Consider the following 15,852-nt stretch of genomic DNA (forward strand, 5'->3'; position numbering starts at 1 on the left):
CCTAACGGACTGATTGTACCGTTGTACGACAACAATTTTTAGCCTATTTTATAAATCGGGACTTAGAGAGTGTAGCGATACAGCACATACACAGATTTACGCTTCGTTTAAAATTTAAACTCATCTCAACTCATCAGTATAATTTTTTCAAATCCTAACAAAAAATATAATAAACAATTCAATTTTTTCAAATCTCAAAATAATAATAATATTAAAAAATAATATTCTAATAATATTTTATCATCTAAACTTAATTCAATTCAACTTAATTTAACATCTAAACGCAGCCTTAGTGGCCAAAAAGCAGTAGATCATGCAATTTCCAACTTGGTAAATAACACAAAAGTGAAGAAAACAATGGACACAAAACTTTATAAACATAGAAAGAAAAATGGGAGAGAAATTTTAGAGTGAATGTGGAAAGAAATTTTTAGAGAAGAGGTGAAAATAAACAATCCTTGTTTCCAATTAGCCAGAGACCGAAAAGTTTGCTGGATACAACCCAAGTGTATTGAATAAATGGCGAGAGCACTAACATTAATTTCTCCATATGTATACATAAAATCATATTTTTTGGATATTGATTTTACATATCAATAAAAATTTTCATATTGAATTATTCATCTTTGAGTCAAATAATTATTTTATTATTATTTATTTTTTTCTTAAAATTATTTTTTTTCTTTCAAATTTCTTCCCATTAGTGTCGAAAGAGAGAGAATAAGGAGAAAAAAATATTTCGAGAGAGGGTTTGTTTTCATTAGTATCAAGAGAGAGAAAAAAGTAATAAAATAACATTTAGAAAGTAAACAATGCATTTTTGAATTTATAGTAATATTGTTCATACCTATGTAAATTTTTAGATATGCATAATCTAATACAATCCCATTTAAGGTCATATTATGCAAATATGTATATGCATATACGCATTAGTATCGAGAAAGATAAAAAAGTAATAAAATAATATTTAGAAAGTGAATAGTGTATTTTCAAATTTGTAGTAATACTGTTCATAGCTATGTAAATTTTTAAATATGCATAATCCAATACAATCTCATTTAAAGTCATATTATACAAATATGTATATACATATACAGATACATAATCCAATACTAGTACTCTTATAATTGGATAGTTCAATGCCTCAAGAAATCTTTATTAGGAAAGAGTCTTTTTCTCATCCTAGCAAGTTTCTATATTGAATAATTTTGTCAATATAAATAAGAAAAAAATTGGTTGGGATGAAAATGAGTAAATAAAACATGTTTGAAATACAATATGGGACCAATCAAGAGGATTCTCAATCCAAACAAGAGCCAACTTATGAGAGCGTTTAATTACTATATCTCAACCCTTTATATATAATAAATAAATAAATAAATCTTATATCTAACACGAGCAATGATACACCTATAATTATATCGCAGTTATTTTTTAAAATCAATCAATGCAAAATAGCGCCATCTTATCGAAAAAAAGCTGAAGTTTTATTTATTTAAATCTCTAACACACCATTTATAATAGGGTCCATTACAACTTAAAAAAAAAAATCAAAACACTAAGTATTTTTTAACATAATAGATATGAAAGGCTTCCACATCAACGGTGTGCAAAGTATATAAAAAATCATATTTATAAATAGATTTTAAAATAATTTTATGTATAATCATAGAGTACATAACTATTACGTAAATATTTTAAAAAAAATTTATTATTATTTTATTTAAATTTCATATTTATTTTTTTTAAAGAGATTATATAATATTTATACATTCTATAATTATAAATATCATTTTTATATTTTTTTTTTTACGACCGCTGTAGTCGGCAAAACTTTGTGTTATGGTCACGCGGTTTTAGAAACACCTGTGTTTTGGCCCTTCAGGGATCATTCTAACAAGCGGTGGACACCGCAATCTACGCCGGCCAATGCCGGCAGTTGCTACCATTTGAAATAAAAAATACACCTTAAAACACTTAACATTCACATTTATGCACTTTTTAACTTTTTCTTTGGTTCTTTGTCTAGAAAACGAAAATAAAGTTGAGATTAACACAATAATAGTGAAAAAGTTTTGAATGAGTAATGTTATATACAGTTATAGAGTGAATAAATATTACATCATTATTTTTAAAAAAATAGGATATTTATTAAAAAATTCGTTTTATTTTTTTATGTGAATTTCATATTTACTCACTTTTTTTAAAGATGCAAATATCATTTCTCATAATAATAATAAAAAAAAATCCTCTCAAGTTATTGTTGAATTTAAGAGTCTCAACTAGTGAGCATGATAACATTTTATTTTATTAATTTAATATTGTATGAAATATTTATACAGACATTAATAAATATTATAAAACTGTCTTGATGAGTCTATCTTTATCTTCTTTGATCCTAACATAATTAGTTGATGTACAGTTATGATTAATGTGATAGGTATTAATATACACTTCACAACAAATGTTAGGCATTAGATGTAATGTGTAACGTATTACAACAAAATTAATGACAATAGTGATTAATCATGGGATGAAAAAAAATATATAAATAAATAAATAAATAAAGTATTCATGGGGGTGGTGGTGGGAGTTGGGTGAAAGTGGCCCACAGCCCACTTTACATATTTTTCTTCCCACTTTGAAGATGAGCTTAGCATTAAAAGCCCACTGCTTGCCCACCTAGTACCTACCAAGTCAAGCTGTACATCCTAAGGATCCGTTTGAAAATAAAAATATTTTTAAATTATTTTATTATGAATAAATATAGATAAAAATTACTATTAAAAATATTTATTTTACATATATGATATAGTATCATCTAGACCATACATCTTCCTAAATGAGTGTTGAGAACAATCAACTAGAAGCAGCTAGCAATGAGTGTAAAATATGCACTGTTATAGTGACTTCTCTCTAACATTACTCTTTTATTATTATTCATAAATTATTTATTACTATTTAGATATTCAATGACAATACTCGTCATGTAGAATTTCCTTTTTAAAAGTAAAACCCACTATAAAAAGAAAAATGTTCCAACCACACAAATTTTATAGAGATAAACTAACAAATTAACATAAATTTATGTGATACGTCATATCTATTTTATAATAAAAATAATTTTATAATATGACGTATCACATCAATTTATTTTTATGAAATTTTTTTGTGACCAAAACATTTATCTTATAAGAAACTGATTTTTTTTTTTTTTTATGAAATTTACTTTTATATATATATATATATTTTTAATCTCAACTGTTAGATTTTCTCAAAGGATAAGTTATAAAGAGAGAGAGAATATAGGGGCAGATAAAGTGGTAATTTTGGTAATTTGAAGATAACAAAAAGGATACGAGTGTAATTTTACTCAGTATCAACTCATACTATCTCGTGGAGTGGACTCTTTAAACAAACAATAATTCGTTGCTTAATTTACACCAACATTAAAACCGTATTACCCATTAATAATAATAAAATTGTTAACTTTTTTACTTTATAATTCGAGTATAGAAACATCCCTCAGAAAGTTCTTGGCGAGTCAACTCAGTTTTTAGCAAATCAAAATCATCCAACTCGGTGGGGCATTCAAAACAATATAATATAGGCATCGTCTGGACAGTGAAAGTTTTTCATTTCATCTTATCTCATTTTATTGTTATAATTTTTTTAAATTTTCATACAAAAATTAAAAACAATTCAATTTTTTAAAAAATTTTAAAATAATAATTATATTTAAAAAATAATATTTTATTTAATTTTCAACTTTCATCTTCAATATCCAAATCACATTAGTAGTAAGAAGTGATCTTCTCATCTAAAAACAGCACGTGGACTTCTTCTACTGGCTACCAGAAGCCAATCTCAAATATGAGGATGGATTTACGCCACAATATATCATCAAGCAGGATTGGTGGAGCAGAGACTGCCAACTAGGAAAGATACTCCTCTGAAAATCTGGCACTTCGTTTTCACCAATGAGAAAGAGATTCAGATGAGCCTAAGGATAAGGGTCCCTTGTTGATTCCATTACTATAAATAGTACACCTGTCTAAGTTCATCCTCACTACTACTATCATACCCTCAAAACATCAGTCCCTCCCTCCATTGTTTAGAAGCTGTAAAACTTCCTTTTCATACCAATGGCTGCTTCAACAATGTCCCTCTCCTCTCCTTCTCTAGCTGGCCAAGCTGTCAGGCTTACTCCCTCCTCATCTGAACTCCTTGGTGAGGGCAGAGTAACCATGAGAAAAACTGGGGGCAGACCCAAGCCTGTCTCATCTGGAAGCCCATGGTATGGACCCGATCGTGTTAAGTACTTGGGCCCATTCTCTGGTGAGCCCCCATCCTACCTCACAGGAGAATTCCCAGGTGATTATGGTTGGGACACTGCTGGGCTATCGGCCGATCCTGAGACGTTCTCTAAGAACCGTGAGCTCGAAGTGATCCATTCGCGATGGGCCATGCTTGGAGCTCTTGGTTGTGTTTTCCCCGAACTCTTGGCCCGCAATGGGGTCAAGTTCGGTGAAGCTGTCTGGTTCAAGGCCGGAGCCCAAATCTTTAGTGAAGGTGGGTTGGACTACTTGGGGAATCCAAACCTTGTCCACGCACAAAGCATTCTAGCCATCTGGGCCACACAGGTGATCTTAATGGGTGCAGTTGAGGGCTATCGTATTGCAGGTGGGCCACTTGGTGAGGTGACAGACCCAATCTACCCAGGAGGAAGCTTTGACCCATTAGGCCTTGCTGATGACCCAGAGGCATTTGCTGAGCTCAAGGTTAAGGAGCTCAAGAATGGGAGATTGGCCATGTTTTCCATGTTTGGGTTCTTTGTCCAGGCCATTGTGACTGGAAAGGGACCACTGGAGAACCTGGCTGACCATTTGGCCGACCCTGTCAACAACAATGCTTGGGCATATGCCACAAACTTTGTCCCTGGAAAGTGAGGAAAGCTCTTGGATTTGGAGTGAAAGTTGTATGTGCAAGTGGTGTGAAATTAGCTCGATGCTACTGCTGATGTAAACCAGTGGACACTGGACAATGTACTTGTAAAACTTGTTTTAAAAGAGCACAATTTCTTTTCAAGCAGGCATCTATCCTTTTATTGTGTATTGAATTTAATTCAGTGTTCTATCCTTTGCTGTGATACACTAAAATGCATGTTCGAGATCACCCTGCATTCTGCTAGGGACAAGGATCATCTACATTTCAAGGATCCTATTCCTTCTGCTAGATAATATACTTTGGACGCAGGAGTCTCAGGAAAAGACACAGAACAAAAAGATAAGGCAACAGAAAACTACAGCAATTGAATCATAAATTCTATAACAATGAGTAAAAGCATAACCTGACATGTTGGCAGATTAATGTCGTCCAAACTCTTCATCTACCCAGAAATGTAGCAGCATTTGTTAAATCAAGACACAGATGAGATGAACTGCAACTAAAGGAAGATAAAAATACAAAAGAACAGAATTTCATGAACAAATCATTTCAATAGTTACATTTTTTTCCCTTCCTGACAGTGAACAAATGAAGTTTTATTGTTGTTATTATTCACACATAATTTATTTATAGAGTTGGAACCCACAATGATAGACTTTTCATTTGTCCAACTAAATCAACAAAATTAATCACCACCTCTCTCTCTCTCTCTCTCTCTCTCTCTCTCTCTCTCTATATATATATATATATATACACTAGGTGAAAGCAGCGTGCATTGCACGTTTGCTTAGTTTATATTTATTTATTTTTTTGTTAAGAATTAATTTTTTATTAATAAGAACGTGCTGCTCATGCTTACTGCTAACGGTATTCAATATCCAGCAACTATCTCACTTATCTTGTTTCATTTTTCTTCTTTTGCTTCAGAATATAATTAAATGGCATACTAAACTCTTAAAATGTAAACTTTCACCAATAAGAGAAGTATGAGGCCTCTGATCACACATATGCACAAAGAGAGAGGCACAGAGAGAAAGAGAGGGAGGTTATGAAGAAACAAGATCTTTTGGTGCATGCAGCTTGTTAACTTCATTTGGTTATGATTTATGAAAGCAGCATCCCACCAATAAACAAGTGTTTAAAACTAATTGCAGAAGCTAATCATTAGCAGACCTAATTAAACCTATGGATCTTCCGTAATAATAATAATATAATTATATAAATAAACATTTTACTTGTGAATCGAAGTGAAGGGTACTGTCGTGGCAGATCATGATGGTAGGAACTAATTTGTTAGAGGTCTAACAATTTGGGCCAATCTGACACAGAGGGAATTTGATTGAAACATCAATATTGCTTACTAAAAAACACATTATAAAACAATAATAATCGAATAACATAACAATTTGTCTAAAATTTGCTTATTATTCAATTGTCTTAAAAATAAAAAATAAATTTTATATAAAAAACTTAGCATGATTTTATGTGATTTATTAGATTGTAAATCTCTTTGTATCGTAAAATTATATTGCGTCATATTTTAATTTAGAATTTTTTTTTTTGTGTAAGATTTCTATGTAAACCAAATATTTCTATTATTTTAAAAGCATTATTAGTCTTTCTAAGAAATTACACCTTGGATTTGTCTTCAAATGCTTCCATCAAGTCTCCCCTCTTCTCCTCTTCCACAGTGCAAGACGTAGTTGGGTCATATGGGTTCGACCCGGTTTTATTTTGATCGGGTCGGATCGGATCAGCTGATCCTAGATTGATGTTGTTTTGGGTCGGGTATAAACCCGGCTATTTTTGTTCGGGTTGTAGCCCTGATTATTATGTTATTTATCTTTCAATTTTAAATAATTAAAAATTTTCAATTAAAATTTAGTTTCAATTAAAATTTAGTTAAATTTATCAATTATTAATATCCTATAATAAAAAAGTTTGATTAGAAAGATAATAAGTATCATATTCTTGGTATCAACTTAAATGTATCTATGGTTAATTATATAGAAATTTGCACAAATAAATAGATGTGTAAAAAGATAATAAACATGATAAATGTCATGTATATAAATTTTTTTATAAAAATAAATTTATAAATTAATGTAGTTTAATATAATATATGAATAAAATATTTAATAAACGAAATAGATATCAATGCATAAAATAACTTTTACAACATTTATCAAGCAATTGATACTCTTCAAAAGATCTTTAGGCACAATAATAATTATTATCAAACTATTTACAGGCTAAAAGGATTTCATCATGATTACTTAGCAAAACTGTCTCTTTATTATATATTCATGCATCCGTTTCTCTTCCTCCTTATATCCTAAAAATCATACAAATTCTTAAGTGGGTTTTGTAATATTCAATAAGTATTGTGTCTCGTCTCTCCCACTATATACCTAAAACTCGGTGTTAATGTTGAAAAACTGCATAATAGGTCAGGAGGAGAGAAATAGTCATTCCCAACCTGTGGTGACAACTTGGACCTCGATCGGTATGGTTTGGAATCCTTGACGGCACTCCGGTACAGTTGTACAATGTCCGTATGTATATCTGTGATAGTAAACAAGAAATAAGTGCAAAAAAAATAAAAGAGATAAAGACGCACATATTTACGTGGTTTGACATAATGCCTATTTCCAGGGGTGGAACTAGGATTTTGTGTTTGGGGGGCGATTGACAAAGTGTGTGGTATATGTGAGTGTAAGTAATATATGTTCTTTACACGTGACTATATAAAAAACAATAATCATACATCATAAAATTATATATAAAAAATATATGTCTATAAATCATCTTACATGTTTAGATTAACATACCTGGAACTGTAAATCTAGTATTACTGGTGGAGACTGCTTCAAGAAAAAATCAACTGAAAACTATGATCTGTGCAACTGTGCTTTGACTCTAGCGTTAATGTTGTAAAGAATGAAAAGAAAACTTAAAGAAACGTTGTGTAATAGACAAAGAGAGAGGTATCAATGATGGATTGATGGATTGAATAACCGTGTAAATTGTAACTGTCAAAATAATCCTATGCCAAAGGTTGTGTAGCCTGTGTAATTGTCATTGTCAGAATTGTTCAAATTAAAATTGTGTTCATTTAGTACTTAGTAGCATGTCAGATTACTAAAGTCTAGAGTTAGAGTGAAGGTGTTTCTGTGTTTGAGTATTGTAGACTCAAGGGTGTTAGGTGAAGTGAAAAGTTAATTGTTAGAGTCTAGACTAAATGTGTTAGGTTAAATGAAAAGTTAAAGCGGGGCCTATTTGAGTATTAGGGGGACAATTTCAGTAATAGTTTTGGAGACTTGAGTATTTTGGTGGGGCAATTTCAATTATATAAAGAAAAATTATAATTATTTATATACTTTATTATTTTTTTTAAAAAAAAATTGGGGGGCGATAACCCTTACCTTGTATACAGTTTCGCTCCTGCCTACGTCCACGAATCGTTGGGGAGAATCCACTATAATATGATTGTTTTATAGTCTTTCATGATCTCATATCCTTGATGTACAATGAAGGTTGATGATCTATTTCTGGTAGAGATCTTCTCACTGGTGCTCTTGTTGCGAGGTTGGAGAAGTTGAAAATAGCAGTATGGGAGAAGTCCCCCTGAAGTTGTTTGGTCCATTCCTTTTATCTACTGCCAATCTTTCATTTATGTCACATCTCATCTTTTTCTCTATCGACACACTATTATTCATCAACCTTCTATCCCCTCCTTCCTTTCCTCCTGATGAGACTCCAACCTTAGACTGGGCTTGAAAAGCCATTCTGATATTTTATCCACTCCACTTGATAAAAAAGAGATAGTGTTCATGATTTGTGCTCACTGAAGTCAATAACTTAGCGTGTGCATGAGGTGATAAAAAATGAGTGACCAAGTATGTACCATATACTATTTTTATAGACAATTTTTTGGGATTAATTATGCAAATAGTTTTGCTATTTACAAAGTAGTATGTAAATACACAACTTGTTATAGATTCACTATAACTATGAAAAAAATAAAATACTATATATTAATTAATGCGACAGGTCTCTATATCTTCTATATTTAAACTTGCAAGTGTATTTTGTTTTAAAGAAAATAAAGATTTCTAAGAGAAAAAATTATATTCTCGACCAATGTGTAGTGCATATTTAGTAAAGTGCTTATACAATATAATTTGATTTAAAAAATAATATTTAATATTTAAATCTTATAAATTAAATCTTAAACGTCAACAGTATACTCTGCACACTGGGTTAAAAATATATTAACCCTTCCAAATGAGTGAAAAATAATTTCTTAAAAAATGAGAATGAAAAATAAAAAACAAAAAGATGTATGGGTCAGGGCCGTCAGGCCCATGTAATAAGAGTATCCCCATCCCATTCTCCATATCACTATTATCTCTAAATTATAGGGAAAAATTTAGAAAAAAGTTCAAAAACTCCCTCCCATCCCATTCCCTATTTTAAGATTTTGATTTAGGAAATGAACAGTGGTTCCCTAAATATAGGAAATCACTATTCATCCCCTAAATCTTTTTTTATTAATATTTTATTCAAATAAATAAAATAAATTATTTTTTCAATCAACTACATTTTCTCTTATACTCATATTTATTATACTTTTAAATAATATTTTTAAAAATAATTTAAATAATTACTAAAATATAAAAATAATAATTTTAAAAATATTATTAAACCTTTAAAAAAATAATTTAAATTTTTGTTTAAAATATTCACAATAATAATAGTTCAAAACATAAGAAAAAATATTAAATAGTTAAGTTTGAAAATGGAAGTGAGAGAAAAAAGTAATAAAAAAGTAATAAAAGAATATTATTTTAATAGAATAGAGAAAGGATAGGGAATGAAATGTAGAAGATTTTTTAAAAATAAGTAAAATTTAAGATAAGATTATAAAGAGTATCTTTTTTAACTAAAATTTATAAAAAAATTTGAGGAATCGGACGTGAGTGCCGTAAGCAAACCAAAAAAACCCGACCAGTACAGAGTATTCCCAGCTCTCTTCTCCTCGCTCTCTCACCCTCGCATACACAGTACCGTTGTATCCAACTTCTCTCCGATGGCTCTATCCGTCCGTTGCCCCAATTACCCGCCACCGTTAGCTGCTGCTTCTTCTTCTTCAGTTGTTGGGTTTTTGCCCCCCAACTCGCTCCAATTTACGCCTCCCAGTCTCGGCAACCCATGTTGCCGTTCAAGCCACCGGCGGCCTCTCACTGCCGTGAACGCCTCCCTCTCCGCCGTTGTATCTCCCAAAAATTCCTCTATCCAAGACGAGAAGAAGCTCCTACTCGAAGTCAAGGACCTGAAGGCTGTGATAGCAGAATCCAAGCAACAAATTCTCAAGGGCGTTAACCTCGCCATCTATGAAGGAGAGGTAGGTCGGTTAATCTCCACGGTTAATATTATTTATTCGGTTCCCCAATTAAAAATATGGATGGTGGTGTTTCTAAATTTTTTTTAAAATGTCTTCTCTGCTGTGTTTAATTGATTAATTAACGTGTGTTTTGTGAATGATGGTATGTTTCGTGTGAGTAGGTTCACGCAATTATGGGGAAGAATGGTTCTGGGAAGAGCACATTGGCAAAGGTTAGAACTTCGTAATCTCTATCATTGAATCATAGGAGTACAAAACTTACAGATATACGCGTATAGTTGTACACAAGACGGTATTGTCCATTCGCATGGCTAAGAACAAAAGAAGATGAGGTAGAAACCTATTCCATTCGCATGGCTAAAGAAAGAAAGAATTGAACGTGGAATATACAAGTAGCCTGAACAAGTTTAAGCAGATAATTGTCGAAGTTTCCCACTTTGAGTTTGCGTTCTGCCCGCTTTAATTCATTCCCAATTCAATTAAAATTTGAAAGAATAGTAAGGTTCTCTACCATACTCTTCTAGTGAAAGTACTCTCATTAGAAAGCACCATCGTTAGAATATATTGTGTATGGGGCCCATCTGGTCCCTGCAAGAATATATTGTGTATGCATTCGCTTAGGTTCTCTTCTGAAAGAATATTGAGGTTCTCTCCTTTCCTCTTCTAGTGAATAGATAGTGTATGGGGTCCATCAGATTCCTGCAAAATACACAGCAAAAACGGTTTTATCTCATCTCGTCTCATCATTACAACTTTTTCAAATTTTCATACAAAATATAATAAATAATTCAACTTTTTTAAATCCCAAAATAATAATAATATTAAAAAATAATATTCTAACAATATTTTATTCAACTTTCATTTAAAATCATCTCATCTTATCTCACTATCCAAATGGGGCCTAAATCTCTAGCAATTCACCACTGCTCGCGTGCATCTGTAGGTATAGATTTTGAGAACTAGAGAAGCTTCCACAATCAATTTTAGGTAGACTTCCTTGATTTGCATTCCATGTAGCTGCAGATTGATATTTGCCTATAGCAGATGGTTAAGACTGCATTCAACCTCGCATCACCAACTCTGTATTTCCACCATGGCGTTAGATTGTGCAGGAGGTGAGATCCAGTGATTTAAAATGATGGAAGCTTTGGTTTATGCATTTGGCTATTTTATATAAAGTCCCGTGCCCATGCTTTATGTTGACTTAAGAAAACATTGTTTTAAGACTGTGCCTAGTGTCTTTTACAACGATTCATTTTAAGAAACTGTTATTATTATTTTTTCAATTACCCAGAGAAATTACCAACTTCCTTCTTTCTTGATCACAAAGAAAGCTGAATGAGATCTCATACATTGTAGGTTCTTGTTGGCCATCCAGATTATGAAGTTACGGGGGGTAGTGTAGTGTTCAAAGGGGAGAATTTGCTGGACATGGAACCAGAGGAACGGTCACTTGCTGGGCTCTTTATGAGCTTCCAGTCCCCTATTGGGATTCCTGGCGTGAACAATATTGACTTTCTGAATATGGCTTATAATGCTCGGAGAAGAAAACTTAGTCAGCCAGAGCTCGGACCGATTGAGGTTTAAAATTATCAGATCTCCTTGTTAAACCCCTTCAATGATAGAGAAAATTAATTTGGCTATGTCTTATTCCCTCATATATTGTACTATAATCAATTTGGAAACTGGTAATGATTGTTTGGCTGACCAAATATGGAGCTTAGACGTGTGTATATTTTACAAGTCGTTTCTCTTGATATACTTCTTATTTTCCTTTGCCTCATATGTGCATTGTTGTGTTTATATGACTATATAGATCTGTTTCTGATTCATAAGATTGTTCGAAATTGCTTAGTGATTGCTACTCACAGATTCAATCACTGACATTGTTTTGTCCTTGCAGTTCTATGCTTTTATTTTTCCCAAGCTTGAACTCATAAAGATGAAGGCAGACTTTCTCAATAGAAATGTTAATGAAGGATTCAGTGGCGGTGAAAGGAAGCGAAATGAAATTTTACAGCTTGCAGTACGAATATTGTTTGCTATTTTATCTTATTATTTTGCTACCGTAACCTGAATGTTACTTTCTAATATTAACAGTGGGAAAGTTATTTCCCCACTCTGGCTCTGACATTTGAATGTCTTTTTCCCCCTAGCTTCTTAAGTCTTTTAGATCTTCAGTCTTCAAAGTTATTCCATCTCTTTTTTATATCCAGGTTCTGGGTGCGGATTTGGCCATCTTGGATGAAATTGATTCTGGACTGGATGTTGATGCACTTCGAGATGTAGCAGAAGCAGTAAATGGGCTTTTGACTCAAAAGAATTCTCTATTGATGATTACCCATTATGAACGTCTTTTGAATTCTGTGAGGCCAACATTTATCCACATCATGGTAAGTCGTTTGAGGATGTTGGAGAATTACTGGGTATTGTTTTGGGTATGGAGTTGGCCAGGAGAAGGGGAGGAGTGGCTGGGGCATGTGCCTAACCCTATCTCGTGAAGAAAAAAGAAGGTTCTTTTGTAAAATTTTACATGGTCTTTCTATACTAGTTGCATGGCATGTATCAAAGATTTTATGAAGATAGCATGAAATGTATTGTTTCAAAAAAAATAAAAAAAATAGAGCATAGATAATTGAGTGAGATTGGGATGGGTTGTGGATCAAGTTGAGCCCTGGCTGGCTTACCTCCAGTATTAGCTGCAGCCCTAAGTTTGGTCTTTGCTATAAACTAGGTGATGGCTCAGTAGAAGCAATGTTGAATTTCTAGATGGTGGACCATCTTCAAATGTGACGAAACCAAGAATGGAGTCCTTTCTGTTTCAATCAGAATTGAAAAATAGGAGTTTTTCTTTCCATTTATTATGATCTTGTTGCATTCTAAATTATTTCAGCACTTTATTGTTTCAAACCTTGCTCTAGAATTGATCATTTGATACGGTCATAAATCAAATTTTGGTTCCTGTCTGCTCTTGCTATTGAAACAGTTTCTAAATAGATACTTATTGATGCTGTATCGACGTTACCATTTAATCAGTATATGTTTTTGAATGCTTGGATTTCAGGAGAATGGGAAAATTGTGAAGACGGGGGACATTTCAATAGCAAAACTTCTGGAGGACGAAGGTTACCAAGCAATTTCTGCATCATGAGTGCATGCAATTAGATGTTGGCATACTCTCGTGCGGTATTAGAAGTAAATCAACCATACTCTTGTCAGCTATATTTCTTTCAAATTTTCTAATACCAGTTCTTTTGGAAGTCACGCTTTATTTATCTTAAGGCTCCTAAATATTTTCTCATGCTACATGCATCAGTGCAATTGTTTTTAGATGGGCCTTAACAAGATCTGTGTTGAATATTGTCAGATTATGCTCAGGTATGTTCGTGTAGAAATGCTGACACTAGCACATTGTTCGTTCTTTTTCCAATTTTTTTTTTCAGAAGAAAAAATGAGAAAAGGATCAAGAATTGTAATGTCCTATTTGGTAAAGGAAAGTCAAGTCTGGATTACAATGGCCCCTAGCTCTTTTTTCAAATTATAAACGAACATCTTCATTACTCATGTCTTGCTCAAAATGTTGAGAGCCAGGTCGAGTGCCACATGACTCCACATCTTCGGTTCTAAACGGGTCTGATTTCTGTCCATTGGGCAACTTTTGGATATTGTGCTGAGTTGAGTTCTTTATGAATAATAGTGAGTTGAAATAGTGGAGTAAATTTTGTGGGACCCACTTAAGATGATTTTAAATGTATTTGGATGTTAAAAAGAGTTTAGATATATTTATGAGAATTTGAAAAAAGTTGTGGGTCCCACGTGTAAAGAGGTGTTGAGTTAAAAAAGATTGTGGGTCCCACGTGTAAAGAGGTTTTGAGTTGAGATGAATTTAATGATTTGAGAGTTGGGTGTTTGGATGTTAGGATCTCGGCTTAAAATTTGACTGAACTGAATTGATCTCAGTGCAATCCAACAACCAAACGGGGCCTAACATATTTTTAGACGGCCTTAGAAAACTTACAAAGTATTAACCCTTAATTTGATAGCATACAAAAGGTATACAAAAATCAAAATGAAACTTTGAATCCCCCTTTTCTAAACGTTTGTGCACTTGGGGGCAATCAGTCTGAATATGCATATGCTTAGTTTCAAAACTTGTTTACTAGTTCTCTTTCATTCCTGCAGATTTTACAGCATCGCTGAGGGTTAGGAAGGTGAAGAATTTATCACAGGCAATTTCATCCGGAATCATGGCAACATATTGTTTATAGAATTGCGAGATGCAACAGCCTGACCTCATGATGCTTATGTGTAGACTATCATCTGAGTTTTAGGCTCTTTTTTTTCCCCAAGTCCTTGCTGCAGGGTAAAGAAATTTTGATTGAGAATCATTTTATTGGGGATGGCTGATTGCTGAAGTACTTTATTTTACAAGCCTGTTGCTTACCCTATAAGAAACCAAGTTTTAAAACAAATAAATTTTGTTTTTTAGCCAAAAATTATCGGAAAAATATAAAAGTTGGACTTGAGTGTGGTGTTTGTACACCGTCTGGGGAATGTGTAATTACCTTTTTCAAGGTTGCCAATATGGGTAATAAAAGGTGCCCATGTGGTCATGTCGCTTCTTTATCATATTTTTTAAAATACATCAATAAAATTCATTTTTTTATATTTTATATATTAACTTTTATAATACGTCATATATTAACTTATATATTTTTTCTTTATATTATTTAAATATTATATTTTTTTTAATTTTTTTAATTTTTTATTTATTTCAAATATTATATTCTCTCCATATCATATATTCATATATTTCAAATATTTCTCTATATATCCTATATATTGATATTTTCAATATTTCTTTATATATAATGTAATATTTTAAATTACTTTAAAAAAGAGTAAAATAAAAAAAAAATACATGCATTTATTATTAACAATATCAAAACTTATGCATGCATAAAAGTCGAATGGACTATAAACAAAATGTTATAGAGTAGATGAGAGATAAGAGAGGTGCAAGTGATAAAATGATTAAAATGAAAATAAGATAAAAATTAATGAAATGAGAAAGAAATAATACAAAATTGTTTAGAGGAATAAACATTAACCTCTACATGTAGATGATTTACTGTAATTGAATGTAAAATAGAAATATAATAGATGATCCAATGAAAGAGACTTTTGGCTATCTTTTTTTATATTTTAAAGAAAAGTGTATTTTACATTGTTACAAGATCCATTGAGAGTGCTCTAAGGCCCCGTTTAGAAATTTGACTAAACTGAAATCAATTTAGTTCGGTTTAATTTTAAGTTAAGTCTAATATTCAAACACCCAACTTTCAAATCACTAAACTCATTTCAACTCAAAATCTCTTTACATGTAGGGTCCACAATATTTCTCAACTCAACACATATTTACACGTAGGATTTACAATTTTTTTTAACTTCTCATAAATATATTTAAATTCATCTTAATATCCAAATACATTTAAACT

The 15,852-nt window shown here is 32.0% G+C and overlaps 2 protein-coding genes across 4 annotated transcripts; both read left to right on the top strand.

Annotated features, from left to right (window-relative positions):
* The first annotated feature begins 4,059 nt into the window (after nucleotides 1–4,059).
* On the top strand, nucleotides 4,060–5,128 carry LOC109019927 (chlorophyll a-b binding protein of LHCII type 1-like). The gene has a single exon (XM_019002310.2). The coding sequence runs from the start codon at nucleotides 4,146–4,148 to the stop codon at nucleotides 4,947–4,949; it is 804 nt and encodes a 267-aa protein (XP_018857855.1). The 5' UTR covers nucleotides 4,060–4,145; the 3' UTR covers nucleotides 4,950–5,128.
* Nucleotides 5,129–9,921: 4,793 nt separating this feature from the next.
* On the top strand, nucleotides 9,922–14,758 carry LOC109019930 (ABC transporter I family member 6, chloroplastic-like). Of its 3 annotated transcripts, XR_002000848.2 has the most exons (8): nucleotides 9,925–10,354; nucleotides 10,516–10,566; nucleotides 11,714–11,935; nucleotides 12,258–12,380; nucleotides 12,571–12,747; nucleotides 13,419–13,549; nucleotides 13,671–13,732; nucleotides 14,537–14,758. XR_002000848.2 is itself a non-coding variant. In XM_019002321.2 (7 exons), the coding sequence occupies exons 1-6, from the start codon at nucleotides 10,040–10,042 to the stop codon at nucleotides 13,503–13,505; spliced, it is 975 nt and encodes a 324-aa protein (XP_018857866.1). In that variant the 5' UTR covers nucleotides 9,925–10,039; the 3' UTR covers nucleotides 13,506–13,549; nucleotides 14,537–14,758. The 3 variants fall into 3 exon arrangements, 1 of the variants encoding a protein (XP_018857866.1); XR_004801556.1 differs by having other exon boundaries at nucleotides 9,922–10,354; nucleotides 13,419–13,732; XM_019002321.2 differs by lacking the exon at nucleotides 13,671–13,732.
* The last annotated feature ends 1,094 nt before the right edge of the window (nucleotides 14,759–15,852 follow it).

Source organism: Juglans regia, chromosome 5 (genome assembly GCF_001411555.2).
Source record: "Juglans regia cultivar Chandler chromosome 5, Walnut 2.0, whole genome shotgun sequence".
NCBI classification, from domain to species: Eukaryota; Viridiplantae; Streptophyta; class Magnoliopsida; order Fagales; family Juglandaceae; genus Juglans; species Juglans regia.

Bases quoted from the DNA above. Each gene is read 5' to 3' on its own strand.
- LOC109019930 (XM_019002321.2), top strand. From the start codon at position 10,040: ATGGCTCTATCCGTCCGTTGCCCCAATTACCCGCCACCGTTAGCTGCT. The intron at 10,355-10,515 runs GTAGGTCGGTTA...TCGTGTGAGTAG, and splicing joins TCGCCATCTATGAAGGAGAG to GTTCACGCAATTATGGGGAA. The intron at 12,381-12,570 runs GTACGAATATTG...TTTTATATCCAG, and splicing joins ATGAAATTTTACAGCTTGCA to GTTCTGGGTGCGGATTTGGC.
- LOC109019927 (XM_019002310.2), top strand. From the start codon at position 4,146: ATGGCTGCTTCAACAATGTCCCTCTCCTCTCCTTCTCTAGCTGGCCAA.